Here is a 14,723-nt window from a genome sequence, read left to right as displayed (position 1 = left end):
CTATACAGATGTCCAAGTCTGTAGGATTTTCATTTTTCGGTGTCAGCTTACATAAAGGAAAGAAGAGGAACAGAAAAAGAAAAAAGTACTGGAGTGCTAAAGAGTGTTATATTTTATGTTTTCTTGTACTTACAATCATAGAGATGCAGCTACTGATAGTTGCACTTTTTTTTTCTAGATTCATTGAAAAATCCACTGGAGAAGGCAAAGCATTAACAGAAAACAAAATGTCTTTAAAATGTGGCATTTTTTTTCTTGGCCCCTCATGCCAAATTCCATTTGCCAAACATGGATGCTCTGAAATACAGTGGGAGGGTCAGTGCCCTGAGGCATGCCTGTGAGCTTGATCAATATTACAACACATAAAGTAACTGAAAAGGCTTTTTACTTTTTTTCCAGATAGCAGTGAAACAGAACAGGGATCCCCGTCCCTCCCATGCAGTGCCAGTGTGGTAAATACTGGAGAGGATGTGAAACAACAGGAAACAGGTTCTCAATGTTTTAAGATTTTTTCTGTGAAGATGCATGTGGGTGTGTTTACACAAATATCAGGTGTTTGTGTGCCTTTCCATCTTCTTTGTGCTGCGTAGCTGAGGTACAGCTAGAAAGTGAAAGTAATCATGCATGTGCGCATGTACATGAGTGCTGTAAGATTATTGACTACTGTATGTGCCAGAAATATCACAAGAAGTAGTCTGCTTTTGCTGCATGCTCAGGTCCCTTTATAGTCTAGTTTTGAACTTTTACTCTTTTTAGTCTAGCTGTGAGTTAACCTTTTTCCCTCCTCATTCCCCAATATACCGTATCTTTCCAACTGCCCATCTGCAGTTCCAGGACTCATGCCTCTTCTGATAACTCTTCACAAAATCCTGAGTTTGTATGTATTTAGAATCATAGAATGGTTGGAGTTGTAAGGCACCTTAAAAATCATATACTTCCAACTCTCCTGCCATGGGCCAGGTCATCTTCCAGGTGACCAGGTTGCTCAAAGCCCAGTCCATCCTGAACCTGAGCTGCTAGGGATGGGACACCCACGTCTTCTCTGGGCAACCTGTGTCGGTGCCTCACCTGTCTCATAGTGAAGAATTTATTTCTAAAGTCTGATCTAGATGTATTCTCTTTCTGTTTAAAGCCATTCCCCTTGTCCTGTTACTACATACCCTTGTAAAAAGTCCCTCTCTAGATTTTCTGTCAGCCCCTTCAGGTACTGGAAGATTGCTCTAAGGTCTCGCCTGAGCCTTCTCTTCTCCAGGCTGAACAAGCCCAACTCCCTCAGCCTGTCATATATAGTATCCTGTAGTGCTGTATTTGCTGGATGTTGTATCTAGATACTGCTTCTTATTGTTTCCTGTCCTAGAATCTAAACACTGTGAATGAGGGGAAAAGGAGCAGGAGGAAAATATTTCTCTGTTTTTTTCAGCTTGCAGATAAACTTTCAATCAAGTTAAGAGTTGCTGCAGTTTGTTGTGTAGTCTGTCCCTGTATTTTTCAAAGCATCATTACTTTTCTCCCCGTGTTGCCTTCCAATTTTATTGCTGGTCTTTAGCAATTAGAATTATTCTCATAGTTTATGTGCAAGTATGTGAATCTAACAAAAAATAAAAAAAATAAATCTAGGACTTGCATTCTCTCCCTGCCCTCTAGGGCCTACAGTTTCAAAAAAATCTTTTACAGTTGTGCTCATTGTTTTGAAAATGAAAAAAAACCCCAGATTTTTTAAAAGCTTTCCTTGGATACTCTCTGCAAAATGCAGAGGCTTCCGAAAGGATCAGTATGCAGTGTCCCATATGTAAGTATTTCAGCCATTTCCCTGAATCAGTCTGATCAGCCTGCATACAGCCTGGTTTAACAGATGCTTGGGGCATGCATGTAGCTTCTTCATGTATTTTGTACCCATTATCTTGTAAAGTTGAATTAAATTCAATTCACTAAACACTGAGGCTAGTTCAAATACATGTCCTTTCTTCCCAGCCATGCATACCAACCCTTTTGACTGAACTTCATGTCCTTCAAAATAGTTAGTTTTTGGATCTAATGCTATTTTGCAAGCTTTCCCTGTGAAAAAGCTAAGCCTGGTAAGACAAAACATGCCAAGTTTTTAGTCATATTTAGGACAGCTCTGGCATCATGGGAATGGTTGTGTAGTCTTGCGTGGTCCATATACTTTATCAGTTTTATGGATATATACAGAATATTTTAATTTTTGTCACAGTAATCTTAGACATAACTTTTAGATTTCCAGCTAACTACTACAGAAGAAGCAGCTACAAAGGCAAAGTGGCAGAGGATTATGGGTTCGAATTATGAAATAGTGGTAGGTAAACTTTGATTACTATTATTAAATACCCTTTGATCTGCCCACTTATGTTGCTAACATAGAAATATGCTTGTATTGTATTTGTTCCTTTATTTATAAAAATCATACATCTTCTCCTTAATCTGTTGATTTTATTTTGATTATTAATTTTTAATACAGTCAAGATTTTTTTCTTTATTGATATTAAGAAAATAATTACAGGCTTCTTAAATTACTCTTTCTATGAGTATTGCTTCACAGACTTCCTAGCTTCAAGTTGATAAGTGTGTACTAGAGAAAAAAGTAATATTTAAGGTGAATTTTGAAGCTCCCTTTATTAACCAAAGTTGAAATGTCCTACCCATTCTGCATATTGAATAAAATGCTTGATGTAGTGATTTAAATAATGCATAAGACATTTACTATAGATACAGTTGAAAAGCAGTGTCTGAGTTTAGGACTTTACTTCAAAATTATATACCAGAACTGTAGTCTCTGCAAATGCGTATGTTTTTAGATTTATTGTTGTCATACGCAGTTGCCCCTTGTTTATGTTGAAGTGATCAGAATTTCAATTTTTACCTGACTGTCTCCATTACACATGACAATATTTCTGGTTTCTCATTTCTGGAATATTCACCTCATTTTATGTAAATTGAAACAGAAAGTAATAGGTATGGTTGTAAATATGTCAGAAGTAACAATTTCTTAATCTTTTTTAGGTGGCTGTAGTTAACAAATATAGTGAAAGCAGTGGGTTAGGGATAAGCCTTGAAGCTACAGTGGGACATCATTTCATCAGATCTATCTTACCAGAGGGGCCAGTTGGACGAAGCGGCAAACTGTTCAGTGGAGATGAGCTGCTGGAAGTAAGAAAAAGTACTACTATATCTCAGTCTGCATTCAGTAAGGTTTTTGAGCATCACTTGCTTCTCACAAGTTACAACTTTGGGAATGTAGCGTACCTAACTGCCTACTAGCTGTGAAGAGAAGTCCTTTAGCAGTCATTTCGTATGTGTTTACGTATATCTATGTGAATGCATACACTTACATGCATTTCTCAGCTGATAGCTGATTTTAAGATAGTTCAAGGTTACCAAAAAATTTTACCTAGCAAAAGCATTAAGATTTAATTGGAATATCCCTATACAGTGTAGGGACTTGTCATGGTTTAACCCCAGCTGGCAACTGAGTACCACACAGCTGCTTGCTCACTCCCCATCCCCTCAGTGGAGTGGGGAGAAGAATTGGAAATACATAAAACCTGTGGGTAGAGGTAAGAACAATTTAAGAATTAAAATAAAATACAATATGATTTTAATAATGAAAAGGAAAATCACAAAAAGAGAGAACTAAAAAAAAACGCAAAACAACAAACAGCAGCAATGCACAATACAATTGCCAACCACCTGGTGACTGATACCCAGCCCTACCCGAGCATGATTTGCCCTTCCCGGTAACTCCCCCAGTTTATATACTAGGCATGATGTGCTGTGGTATGGAATACCCCTTTGGCTAGTTTGGGTCAGGTGTCCTGTCTCTGCTTCTTCCCAGTTTCTTGTGCCCCTCCTCACTGGCAGAGCATGAGAGACTGAAAAATCCTTGATCAGGGTAAGTGCTACTGAGCAAGAACTAAAACATCGGTGTGGTTTTGGCATTGTTCTCAGACTAAAGCCAAAACACAGCACTGAACCAGCTACTAGGAAGAACATTAACTCTGTTCCAGGCGAAACCAGGACAGGACTAAACACTTGTTTGCTTTACAAAATAATTTTATTAGAATCAAAATCAGAATTTGTTTCACATGAATGCAAGAACAATGAAGTGACAAAGTATGGGTGTTTGTAGGGTGGCGTCATGCAGTTTATGAGGCTATCCATTCAGTTCAAAATTTACCTTGGTGCTAATTCTGAGCACCAAATTGAGTGGAAATTAAGGGTTGACAATGTCTGTTAGCATGGTTTTTTGTTGTGTTTTATTTTTTTTCTTTTAAATGAGGTGATTAGTGAGTTGGATAATTTTTTTTACCTATTTTTGTTCAATGTGCTTCCAAACACTGTGTACTTCTATACACTATGTGTTCTTTATTTATTGAGGTGAATGAGATATCTTTGCTTGGAGAAAACCACAAGGATGTAGTCAATATCTTGAAAGAATTGCCTGTTAAGGTGACAATGGTGTGCTGTCGTCCGGTAGCTTCCCCCATCACTCTCCCAGAAGTACTGGAGAATCTAAGTCTATCTGAGGTTCAGCTCACAGAAAAGGTATTTTGTCTTAAAATATCACTGGGTGGATGACTATTTCCTTGAGAAAAATCTCATCAGGTTCTTCTGCAAGATTAGACTTACAACCAGATAAATCAAATGAGGCAAATTATGTTCATCAACTGTACTTTAGGCCACCAGTCATTCATGGTAGGCCATGGGCAGAAATACTAGATGCAGGTCTATCTATGTCTGTCTAAGTACTTAGCTTCTGTTGTGTAGGTGGGCCATGGGGGTATGGCAAACTGAACTGTGTGTTCTTTAGAATATGAATATATTCAGTCTGGTTTTGAAATTTTGGGGTTTGTGTTGGTCAGAACTGTATGTGCATTCACTGGCAGAAACATGTCTGCCACTCATAGGTCCAGATTTCTAGGCAGCATGATGTATTAAGCATGTCAGTATGGCCTGCAGTATAGTATACAAAGCAATAACATTTGTATGAAAACAGACACAGTTAATTCTGCGTTCTGGACAAGGCACCAAATTCAGTTTATAGTTGCTATGCTTTTCTGTGAAAGCAAGTGAAGAGCATATGTGTGTGTGTGTGTTTTCTTTTTTTTAAAAGTTCTGACTCTTGTGAAAACTGTTAGATTAAAAGCAAGGCATATTTTTAGACATACTGTATAATAGTAGATATTTCTTATATTTGAATACATATACTAATGAAGTTTTCTGTAGTTTTTAGTTTGACAGAAATTCCATTTTGTAAATATTTTTTCCAGTAAGCACTTTCATATATCTGTAGCATAGCTGTTTTGTTACAAGGACATATGAATTTTGTGTTTATCAAATTTGTTTGTTAATTCTACTGAGTACTTTCTCTGTGTTTAGAGATGCATCACTTAGTTTTTATCTTGTTTATTGGGAGAACAGAGTATTGTCTTTGCAGATTCACAAAGATTTGTGTTTTATTGGTGAACATTCACTTTTTCTCAGGCTCACATAGACCTTGGATTCATTGGCTCCTCTGACACAGAGGGAACAGCTTTGGAAATAGCTGACGAGGGTCAGAGAAAGGAAGAGGTGCAAAGCTCATCTTTGGCAATGTGGGAAGCAGAAGTACAGCACATTGAGCTGGAGAAAGGGAGTGCAGGACTTGGATTTAGCATATTGGACTACCAGGTAACTTTTGCACTCCTTTCTTGTTGCAGTCCAGAATACTTCGTATTGGATCTTGCAGTATGATTGAAGTACTTATTTTAAGGGTAAACATTAATGGAAACGGAGCAATACAGTAAAGCTAAATGGTTATCACTATTGGTATCACTGTACTATCTGGCTCTATTGGCATCCAACTAGCTATATTACATATATTTCTTACTGTGTCAAGACTGCAGATTCTAATGATAATGGTAATTCTGGTCCAGAAAAATAGATAATCTGTTAATATACTAGGGTCTTCAGAAAGCTAATCTTCTACTGCCCCAGAGGCAATGAATGATGTAGTCAGGATATTCAGGCATTTAGTCATGTATTTTGCAGCTGCGGTGAAGTACTTAGGGCAAGATCCAATAAAGGACTTAGGTGCTTAAAACAGGATTTACAAAAATCCAGAATTGCGATTCTGAAATCCCTTGCTTAGCTGCTGTCTGTGCAGGACATGCCTAAATGCCCCCTTTCATTTTGTGTTTGACTTCAGAATTCCTAAGTATCTCAAGCTGTGATTTTTCATGTATCTCAATGAACCTCAGTGCCTGTCCCCAGCCTAAATTTGGTCAGGATCCCAGGATCCTTGTTAGGATCCCCCTGTTCCTATTTGTCACAGTGGATAATTTTTATTCTGACTTAAGTAATTCCTCTTGTGGCAGCATAGGCGTTTGCTGTTTGGTGGTGCTGCGGGATCTGGTCCCCTTCCAGGTATCTGCTGGATCTAGTTCCTAAGGATGTATGCATTTGCATCTGGAGGTCACTTCAGGGTAAAAATTACGCCTGCAGAGCATGGTTTAGAATTAATCTATGCCTCAACAGTATTTTATATTTGCACACTGATAAAAGAGCAGAGTAGTTTAATAATCTGAAGGATTCAGGCAAAGTCAATTATCTGTTTTATGAAACAGTGATTACTTTTTAATGTGTTACTCAACATGCTCTGGAGTGAGACACCATAGCTGAGCCTAAGTATTTGGAGTCCACATCAGCACAAAGTGTTGTATGTTTGCTTCAGCCTATTCTGAAGCATTGACACAAATGGTCTTTGTCTACTGAATTTTGTTTATGGATGGTAATACTGAAGGGTTGTGGGAAATACCTTAAACTGTTGAATATATTTTGCAAAGGGGAGTTTGACCATATCCTACAGCTCTAGTCAGATTTCTGAAACTTACCTTTTTTTGGTGTTACAATATTTGTGATTTGTCCTATGGTCTTTCCTTTGATGTGGTTAAAGCATTTCAGTGAAGTTTCTGCTTTCATCTGAGACTGTGAAAAATAAGATTACAGTGAGATTCATCTTTCTATTTTTCTGTTTCAATCAAGTTTTCGATTAATTTTCAATGAACAGTGATTAAAGTTAAGGACAGTTATGTTCATACTAATATGTTTCTCGTGTTTTATACAATGGCAGGCCTGTAGGAAAGTCTACATAATTTCTTACCCCAGGGAAGACTATTGCATAAACTACAGAGGTGATCTTTTTTTTTTTTTTCAAAAATGTGTCATGCAGTGTCATCTAAAGTGACAATGTAAATAGTTGTTAAAATAGTGAGGAAGATGTCAGTGTTCAAGCTTAAGCCCTATCTCCATCAATGCTAGTTTAATTGCTCCATGGCATTCTTCTTTGTGCATTAACTGCCATGAAGTGTTAAGCATCTTCTCGGTGTCCCTCCCTCTTTCTGTGATTCTCTCTCACACTAGCTTTCAACAGTCTCCCGTTCCTGTGATTTACAGTACTGCCTTGATGATGTGCATACTTTCAGATGTACATTTTGGCACAGAAACTTACTACAGCTGCATGACAGTTTGTAGATGTTTGGTTTTCTTTTGTTATCAGTAAAGCTGGTACATTATTACATTTCTGTTTTTTAAATGTGCATGTACACAAGTGAATTGCCATGTGTTGGGAGTATTAACATGTAATAATGTTCCTTGTGAATGTAATTCTATAGGCATGATGCAAATGTGAGCACCTCTGATAATTGTTATTACAGAATCTCATGTTCCTGTTACTACTATTTGATGCTAGCATTTTGATATAAATCAGTGCATTGGAGGATGGGGACTTCAAAGCACTTTTCTTCTTTAAAAGCAAACACCTCTTTGTTGTGTCCTGTTGATTAGTGCTATATTGGTATGGTCCTGTGTCCTGTAAACTGTTTGATGAGGCATGCATAAGGACTTGCCTCTTAGAAAGTACTTTCTCAGCTGAGTAAGATCGGGTGCCATGAAGTATAAGAGTTACTGAAAATAAACACCATGTTCCATCAGAGTGCATGCGTTAATTTGCCCTGGTCTGCACTGCCCAGCTGTGTTCCCAGGCCACTGGGTGTGAGGGAGGATGAGGTCTGCAACAAGTTCATTGCAGTAGCAAGTATTTGAATTTTTGGTGTGTAATTACTCGTTACAGTGCAAATAGCACTCTGCAATTTATCAGTATTTTATGCTGGAGTTACACTACGGGACATCACCTAGAAAGAAGTCACAATTTTTATATTTAAAAGTTAAAAATAGGTGGGTATAAATATGTGGGCAGTATGGACAGCAGGGTATGTTCCTGCTGAGGTTTCATCTGAAGCAGAGCTCTGATTTCTTTGCTGGATTAATAAAAGCTCAACATAAAAATTAAATTTTCAAGATATGAAAGTGTAAATAAAATTAAATGTTTTTCTTCCTTTAATTAGGATCCTGTTGATCCAGTGAACACCGTAATTGTGATTCGCTCATTAGTTCCTGGGGGAGTGGCTGAGCAAGATGGCAGACTTCTTCCTGGAGATCGCCTTGTATCTGTCAACGATACCAACTTGGAAAATGGGAGCTTGGAGGAAGCAGTACAAGCACTGAAAGGAGCCCCAACAGGAACAGTTAAAATAGGAGTTGCCAAACCACTGCCTGTAAGGATTTGGGAATTGAATGGGTACTTTTCTTCATTTAACCTGGTGCATGATGATCCTGACATCTGCAAACACTCTGTATGCTTTGGAGTACAGCTGCGTGGCTCAAAACATCTGGAAGCTGTCTTTAACATGTTCCTATATCTCCTTGCATGTAGGAGTGGCCTGTGTAGTGTACAACTAGTGCAGTGATTGCAGGACGTAACAGACCCATCTTGTAGCTGAGAAAATGGTAAATCATCTTTCAACCAGCACAGTCTTTCAGGGCTGAAAGTTGCCAGGCATAATATTGTACACTTTACAGGATTCTCTGAATGTGTGAGATGGTGATGTAAAGTCATTTTTATGTGATTTGCCTGGAATTTGCCTATTCCTTTGTAGCCTTTGTATTTAGAATGCATGCTTTATGTGTGAACAGTGGTGAGTAGTCTTCAGTTCATATAGCTCAAGCTGATTATTTTAGTATAGCTATAAATGCTTTCAGACTTGATTTTAGAAGGTAGTCTGTCACAGTTAGAAGAGTGAGGCTGAAGGAGACCTAGGGTTACTGGGATAGTGTATCAGTAAGGATGCCAGTGGACTAGTATTCCTGGTGTGTTAAATTAAAATCAGTAGAATGGCATCTTAAGAATACCCCTTTGGCTAATTTGGGTCAGGTGTCCTGTCTCTGCTTCTTCCCAGTTTCTTCTGCCCCTCCTCACTGGCAGAGCATGAGAGACTGAAAAGTTCTTGATCAGAGTAAGTGCTACTGAGCAAGAACTAAAACATTGGTATGTTTTCAGCATTGTTCTCAGACTAAAGCCAAAACACAGCACCGCACGAGCTACTAGAAAGGAGAAAAAAATAACTTGCAGCTGAAACCAGGACAAATACTTGAGATGTCACTCTAAAAGAGAAAGTGTGTGAGGGTTTTGTTTCTGTTTTCAGGAGTTTGTAAACATGCAGCTTTTTCACTTCAGTATTCCATGTGTTATGCTTAATCACTGGCTTCTTTGATTGAATAATCACTGTCTTCTTTGTAGCACTGGATAAAGACACCGAATGTCAATTTATGTTGAAAAACTACTGGTATGCAGTCAGAATTGAGTTTTATCTTTTTGAGTCTGTTCTACCTAGCAGATAAATCTTAAAATACAGATTGTGGATTCAGTGACCAGGGCTCCAGGGAGGTGATTCTGCCCCTCTCCTCTGCTCTGCTTGAGACCCCATCTTCAGAACTGTATCTGGCTCTGGAGTTCTCAGTACAGGAAAGGTGTGGACCTGTTGCAGAGGGTCCAGAGGAGAGGCACAAAAATGATCAGGGGCTGGAGTACCCCTCTGATGAGGAAAGGCTGAGAGAGTTGGGGTTGTTTAGCCTGGAGAAGAAAACACTCAGGGGAGACCTGATTGTGGCCTTTCAGTATTTAAAAGGGGCCTGTAAGAAAGATGGGGGAGACTTTTAGCAGGGCTTGTTGTGACAGGACAAGGGGTGATGGATTTAAGCTAAAAGAGGGGAGATTCAGGCTGGATGTGGTTCTGGGCAACCTGATCTAGCTGAAGGTGTCCCTGCTCACTGCACAGGGTTGGACTAGATCTTTGAAAAAGGTCCTTTCCAACCCAAACGATTCTATGATTCAGTCTCCTTGCCTTCTGATAAGATTACTCTGCAGCTAGCAAGGCTAATAGCCTCTGCTATTAGGTTCTTTCCCTGGTGGTAGTTTTAGCATATATTTGGTAAGACCAGAAACTGAAAATGAGTTTGGAAGAAGCTGTGAGCAGTGTGGTATAGCTGGACAGTCCTTTTTCTTTATGTGGGGGCGTAAAATGAGATATGAAGCTGAATCAGTTCAGATAAATTGGAAAAAAAGATGTTGCTTTACCTACCTAATGCTGTGACTAATTCAAATGAACTCTTTGCTCCATTTGAAATTCATTTGCCTCACTGAACTGCAACACAAAACACACTGTGCACGTCTTGTGTCCTGGCCACTCATCCAACTCAGAGCTTCGTTCTTTCTGCAGCTTTCACCAGAGGAGGGCTATGTCTCTGCTAAGGAAGATTGCTTTTTCTACGCTGCCCAGTCACTTGAGGAGGAGGGGCCAGCTGATGCAGCCCTCTTCCATGCTGAGCTGGCTCTGGTTAGTGGCCCAACTTACCAAAGATTTCTTAAGTCTTTGCATTTTGTAACGAAAGGGGTTGCTTTGTCACTGCTCGTGCTTATTTTTAGTGTTTACTATCACCACATTACTCATCTGCTGTAGCTGGGATGGAACGTGAAGTGCTAGAAACTGGCATCTGGAGATTTTCGCTGTTTGCATGAGCTGTGAATCTGGCCTATGATATGTTAGTTGATGGAAAAGAAGGAAGTATTTTGCTGAGATTTTCAAAAGTGCATGGCTGTTCACTTTTCCTTGCATGCACTCAGTATCCTTTTGAAAATCTCACCTTGTGTAGGGAAATGTTCATGTGCTTATTTAATAAATCAATCTTTTTGCCTATATAGCATAATGCATCACTTCTCTACCTTGAAAAGTTTTTGGAACTCTTTTTTTGCATGTAAGCCAGCCTTACAGGGAATGCTGCGTATCTGCAAAAGCTGCCAGTGCTTCCTTCTAATGGTATTTAGGCTTCAGCATCAATCAGTGATTATGAGATTTGCAAGGTCAAAAGGTGTTCACTTGTACTAACAATGCAGCTTACCTGAGCATTCAGTGCCTTATATAGCCCAGAAGTTACCAATAAGAACGCAGATGAAAAAGGCAAGGAAAACACAACTCTACAAAAAACCAAAACCCTAACCAACCAGACAACCCCCAAACCAGAATATAAAAAAAAAAATTCTGGGAATAAGTATTCTGAGAATGTCTTCTCATGGTTATTTCTACCAATCTGAATTTGATATTGAAGTTATTTGGCCCTCATTTTTCAGGAACATGGGTGGGAAGCAGTTTCTACTGAGCACCAGAACTTAACTAAGCAGAAAAAACCCCAACCCTAAAACCTAACAAAAATCTGAAATGGGTCCTTACAAGGCAAAAATCTCTGAGTTGCAGCTTCCAGTATGTTTGCTATTTTTTCACATTTGCGAAATGACAAGCTGGTTTTAGTAGCTTGTTTTTAAACAAGACAGCCAATTTCTTCTGCAGTTTGTTACCTTAGTACAGTAGTTAGATAGTACTGTTTGCCTTCTTCTGTTCATTGAGAAGAAGTATGAATAAGCTAGGTTATACATTGTAAATATCCTTTTATTAAAGATGCGTTGAAAAGATCAGATTAAAAGTTTTTAGAAATTTTACTTCTATATGTGATCCATACAAAAAATTGAAATTGTGAAAGAATAATGAAAATAGATGGCAGGTAATAGTTAGATTTTCAACTCTGTAAACTAATTAAATGTGCAAAATATGAAAATGAATGTGCAGTCCCCGATCTGAAGATGTTTGCAGAGTGCACTCATTAAATTACTGTTTTTCATAGAATCTGAGGGTAGATTTATCTACAGATCTGTCCCAGTTTTTCACAATCCCTTTTTTAGAGCATACCTTTGGAAACAATAGTCTGCATTTTCCAGAAGATGGGCTGAGAGTAAGTTACACCAAAGGAGCAGTTTTAATTAGATGTTAAGGTTTTAGGGTTGAGACATTTAAAAAATGGATCATTTGTACTCCAGAAAAGAATCGGCGAGTTCAATCATTGCAGACTCTGAATGTGCAGATTGTGATTGTGTTGTGAATCTGACATACAGAATTCATAGTATGATTCACCACAGAGGCACACAAAAGGTACTGCTCATGTCCATGTCTTTTTAAAATTATATTTGTCGTGTAAGACAGGAGCAGTGTCCATATTAGTCTTGTTGCCAAATTCAAAATATTTTGGACAACATAAAAATAATGTCATTTTTTTTCCTCATAAATATATTAGAAAGCATCGCAGTTTCCAGAATATTATTTTTTTATACCCTCTTAAAAGCAACTGAACCTGTGAAGTTAGTGGAGGCGATGTTCCTGACAGGTGGCTCTAAGTGAAGCTCATAATTTTTTCAGTGCTAATTCTTGTAAAATCAAATTAGAAAGAAAGAAAAAAAAGCCCTAAGGAAATCAAAATGTTGATATCGGGGAGCACAGCAGAATTCTCCCAATACCTCATACTTCTATTAACTGTCATGAGCCTGCCTTAGCCTCACAGCTCATTCCAGTTGAGACTCACTTTACTTCGGATATTCTTTGCAACCTCTGAAGATGCAGTAACATGAATTGTAACGGGAAGCAGAAATCTTTCCTACTGTGCTGTGCAAGTATAACGTCAATGTAAAACGTGGAGGGGGAAAAAGAAATACAAGAAAAGTGTCAGTGTGTAGTGGCTGAGGTGCATGTGTCCGGGGCTTATGTGGTGTGAATGTAACAGCCTGGCTGATTGAATTGCTTTTATTGTTAGGTGGACTCCAGCGAGGCAGATCTAGCGGATGAGTCCACCTTTGAATCGCAGTATTCTCTAGAGAGTGACGTGTTCCAGGCTTCAATGATAGCTCTTCATGGCAGTGCCTGTAGCGGTGAGCTGAACTACACCTTCTGTCTTCCATTGTCAACTCCCAAGGTAAAAAGGAGGATGGTTTTATTGATTAAAAAAACCTTTGATTATAAGTATGAAAAGCCTGTATTATTAGATATGTTTTATGTCATCCTGGCTCAAACTGCATTATTTGTTACTAGATTAGTTTTCTTTATGCTATAGCTGGTCTTTTAGACAGACAGACAGACATCTGTGTTGAAGAGGGAGTCAGCCAGAAGGTTGAAAGCTTGTATTTTTATTTTCTATAGCCAGATAAAGCGTGGTGAGATGATTGTAGTGTTAAAGCTGTGGTGAGCAGTCTGCTACAAAAACTTAATTGTTATTACCTAAGAACATAGCAAACAGTGGTAACACAAAATAGCTGCATCATTCTACAGTATTGTAGGTATAAAGAGCAAGAGTAAGTTTTCATCCTAAGCTTTGCTTTTATGCTTCATAGTTGATATGTTTGCTAATTCATTTACTGTGTTCTGGAATGAAATGTTCATACAGTTACTGTAATTAAAAATCAATCCATATATTTCAAATCACTGATTGTTAATATTTATTTAAAGGCAGTAAAGGAAGGTAAGTTCTTTAAGAGTATTGAGATCAGCATCATTTTTCTTCTAGTCACATACCTATAATGACTTGTTTGTATCAGAGTTGGTGTTTAATGATTCTTGATGGCTTTCCATGCTCTTTTCTCTTTACAGTCTTGACAATATATAGATTTGTTTTATTTTGATCCAGAGGTTTCCAAGTAAATTCTCCTAGCAGTCACCTTTGAAAGCATTGTGGGGGTTTCTTCCAGTTTTTGCAGTCTTTGGTCTTGGAATACCATAGCTGCTGCTTCTTCTTCTGCCACACTTGAACTTCAGTAGCTCCCTTTATCCTTCTGGAATATGTTCAGTCGTTCTAAAGCACTGGTTGGAAAGCTAAATTCATCTTCTAATGGTTTCTCCTAATCCACAGAAGAGCACATCTCTGCTGTGCCAGTGGGACAGATTGCTTTGTTTAGCTCTGTAATTGTTACTAAAACGGATTATGCATTTTGCATGCTGAGAAGCATTTTATGAGATAGAGGCTGGATTTACATTATATGTCATGCTGAGGCTCTAGAAAGTCTTAAGTTATTTTCAGCATTGACTTAAAAAGGCTTCGGTTCTCAAGATTTTTTAAGGATTATGCTCCTGACTTTTCAGCGTTCCTCTCTGCTCACCAGTATGAAGTATTACATTCTCACTGGGTAACATTTTATACTCTGTGGTTATGAATTACTTTAAAAAGTAAATGTGGCAAGAAAATCTGTTCATTAAAGAAGACTTCTGAAGCAAATGAAATACTGTAAAAATGAAAAAAATGCTGTTCAATGCTATGAGGAATGCAGGGGCATTTCAGCTATTTCTGACCTCAGGGCAGTTGACAGGTTCTGAATGCTTTTGGTGTCACTTTTGAAATAAGTGATGAAAAAACTTGAAGTCAAAGTTATGCACATTCTTTAATGAGGCCACATGTTGCTACAGTTACAAATTCCTGAAGTCATGTTTGTCTTCAAAAATTACAGCATTGCCTTTTCTTTA

At 38.3% G+C, this 14,723-nt stretch overlaps 1 protein-coding gene across 15 annotated transcripts in view; it reads left to right on the top strand.

The window, feature by feature from the left end:
* The window catches only part of MPDZ (multiple PDZ domain crumbs cell polarity complex component), an 88,836-nt gene that overhangs the window by 23,547 nt on the left and 50,566 nt on the right, over positions 1-14,723 (top strand). For 14 of the 15 annotated variants that reach the window (XM_057406254.1, XM_057406252.1, XM_057406248.1 and 11 more), the window contains exons 11-18: positions 400-489; positions 2,235-2,314; positions 3,019-3,165; positions 4,393-4,560; positions 5,500-5,685; positions 8,400-8,609; positions 10,611-10,727; positions 13,027-13,185. In XM_057406254.1, the coding sequence (XP_057262237.1) occupies positions 400-489; positions 2,235-2,314; positions 3,019-3,165; positions 4,393-4,560; positions 5,500-5,685; positions 8,400-8,609; positions 10,611-10,727; positions 13,027-13,185 (1,157 nt within the window). The remainder of the gene's footprint in view (positions 1-399; positions 490-2,234; positions 2,315-3,018; positions 3,166-4,392; positions 4,561-5,499; positions 5,686-8,399; positions 8,610-10,610; positions 10,728-13,026; positions 13,186-14,723) is intronic. The other variant, XM_057406247.1, reaches the window with a different exon arrangement.

Source organism: Pezoporus wallicus, unplaced genomic scaffold, assembly GCF_028554395.1.
Source record: "Pezoporus wallicus isolate ANWC-B61680 ecotype Strahan unplaced genomic scaffold, APGP_CSIRO_Pwel_v1 contig_2132, whole genome shotgun sequence".
NCBI lineage: Eukaryota > Metazoa > Chordata > Aves > Psittaciformes > Psittacidae > Pezoporus > Pezoporus wallicus.
Note: the sequence above shows the minus strand (reverse complement) of the source record. Positions and strands in the feature narration are given on the sequence as shown.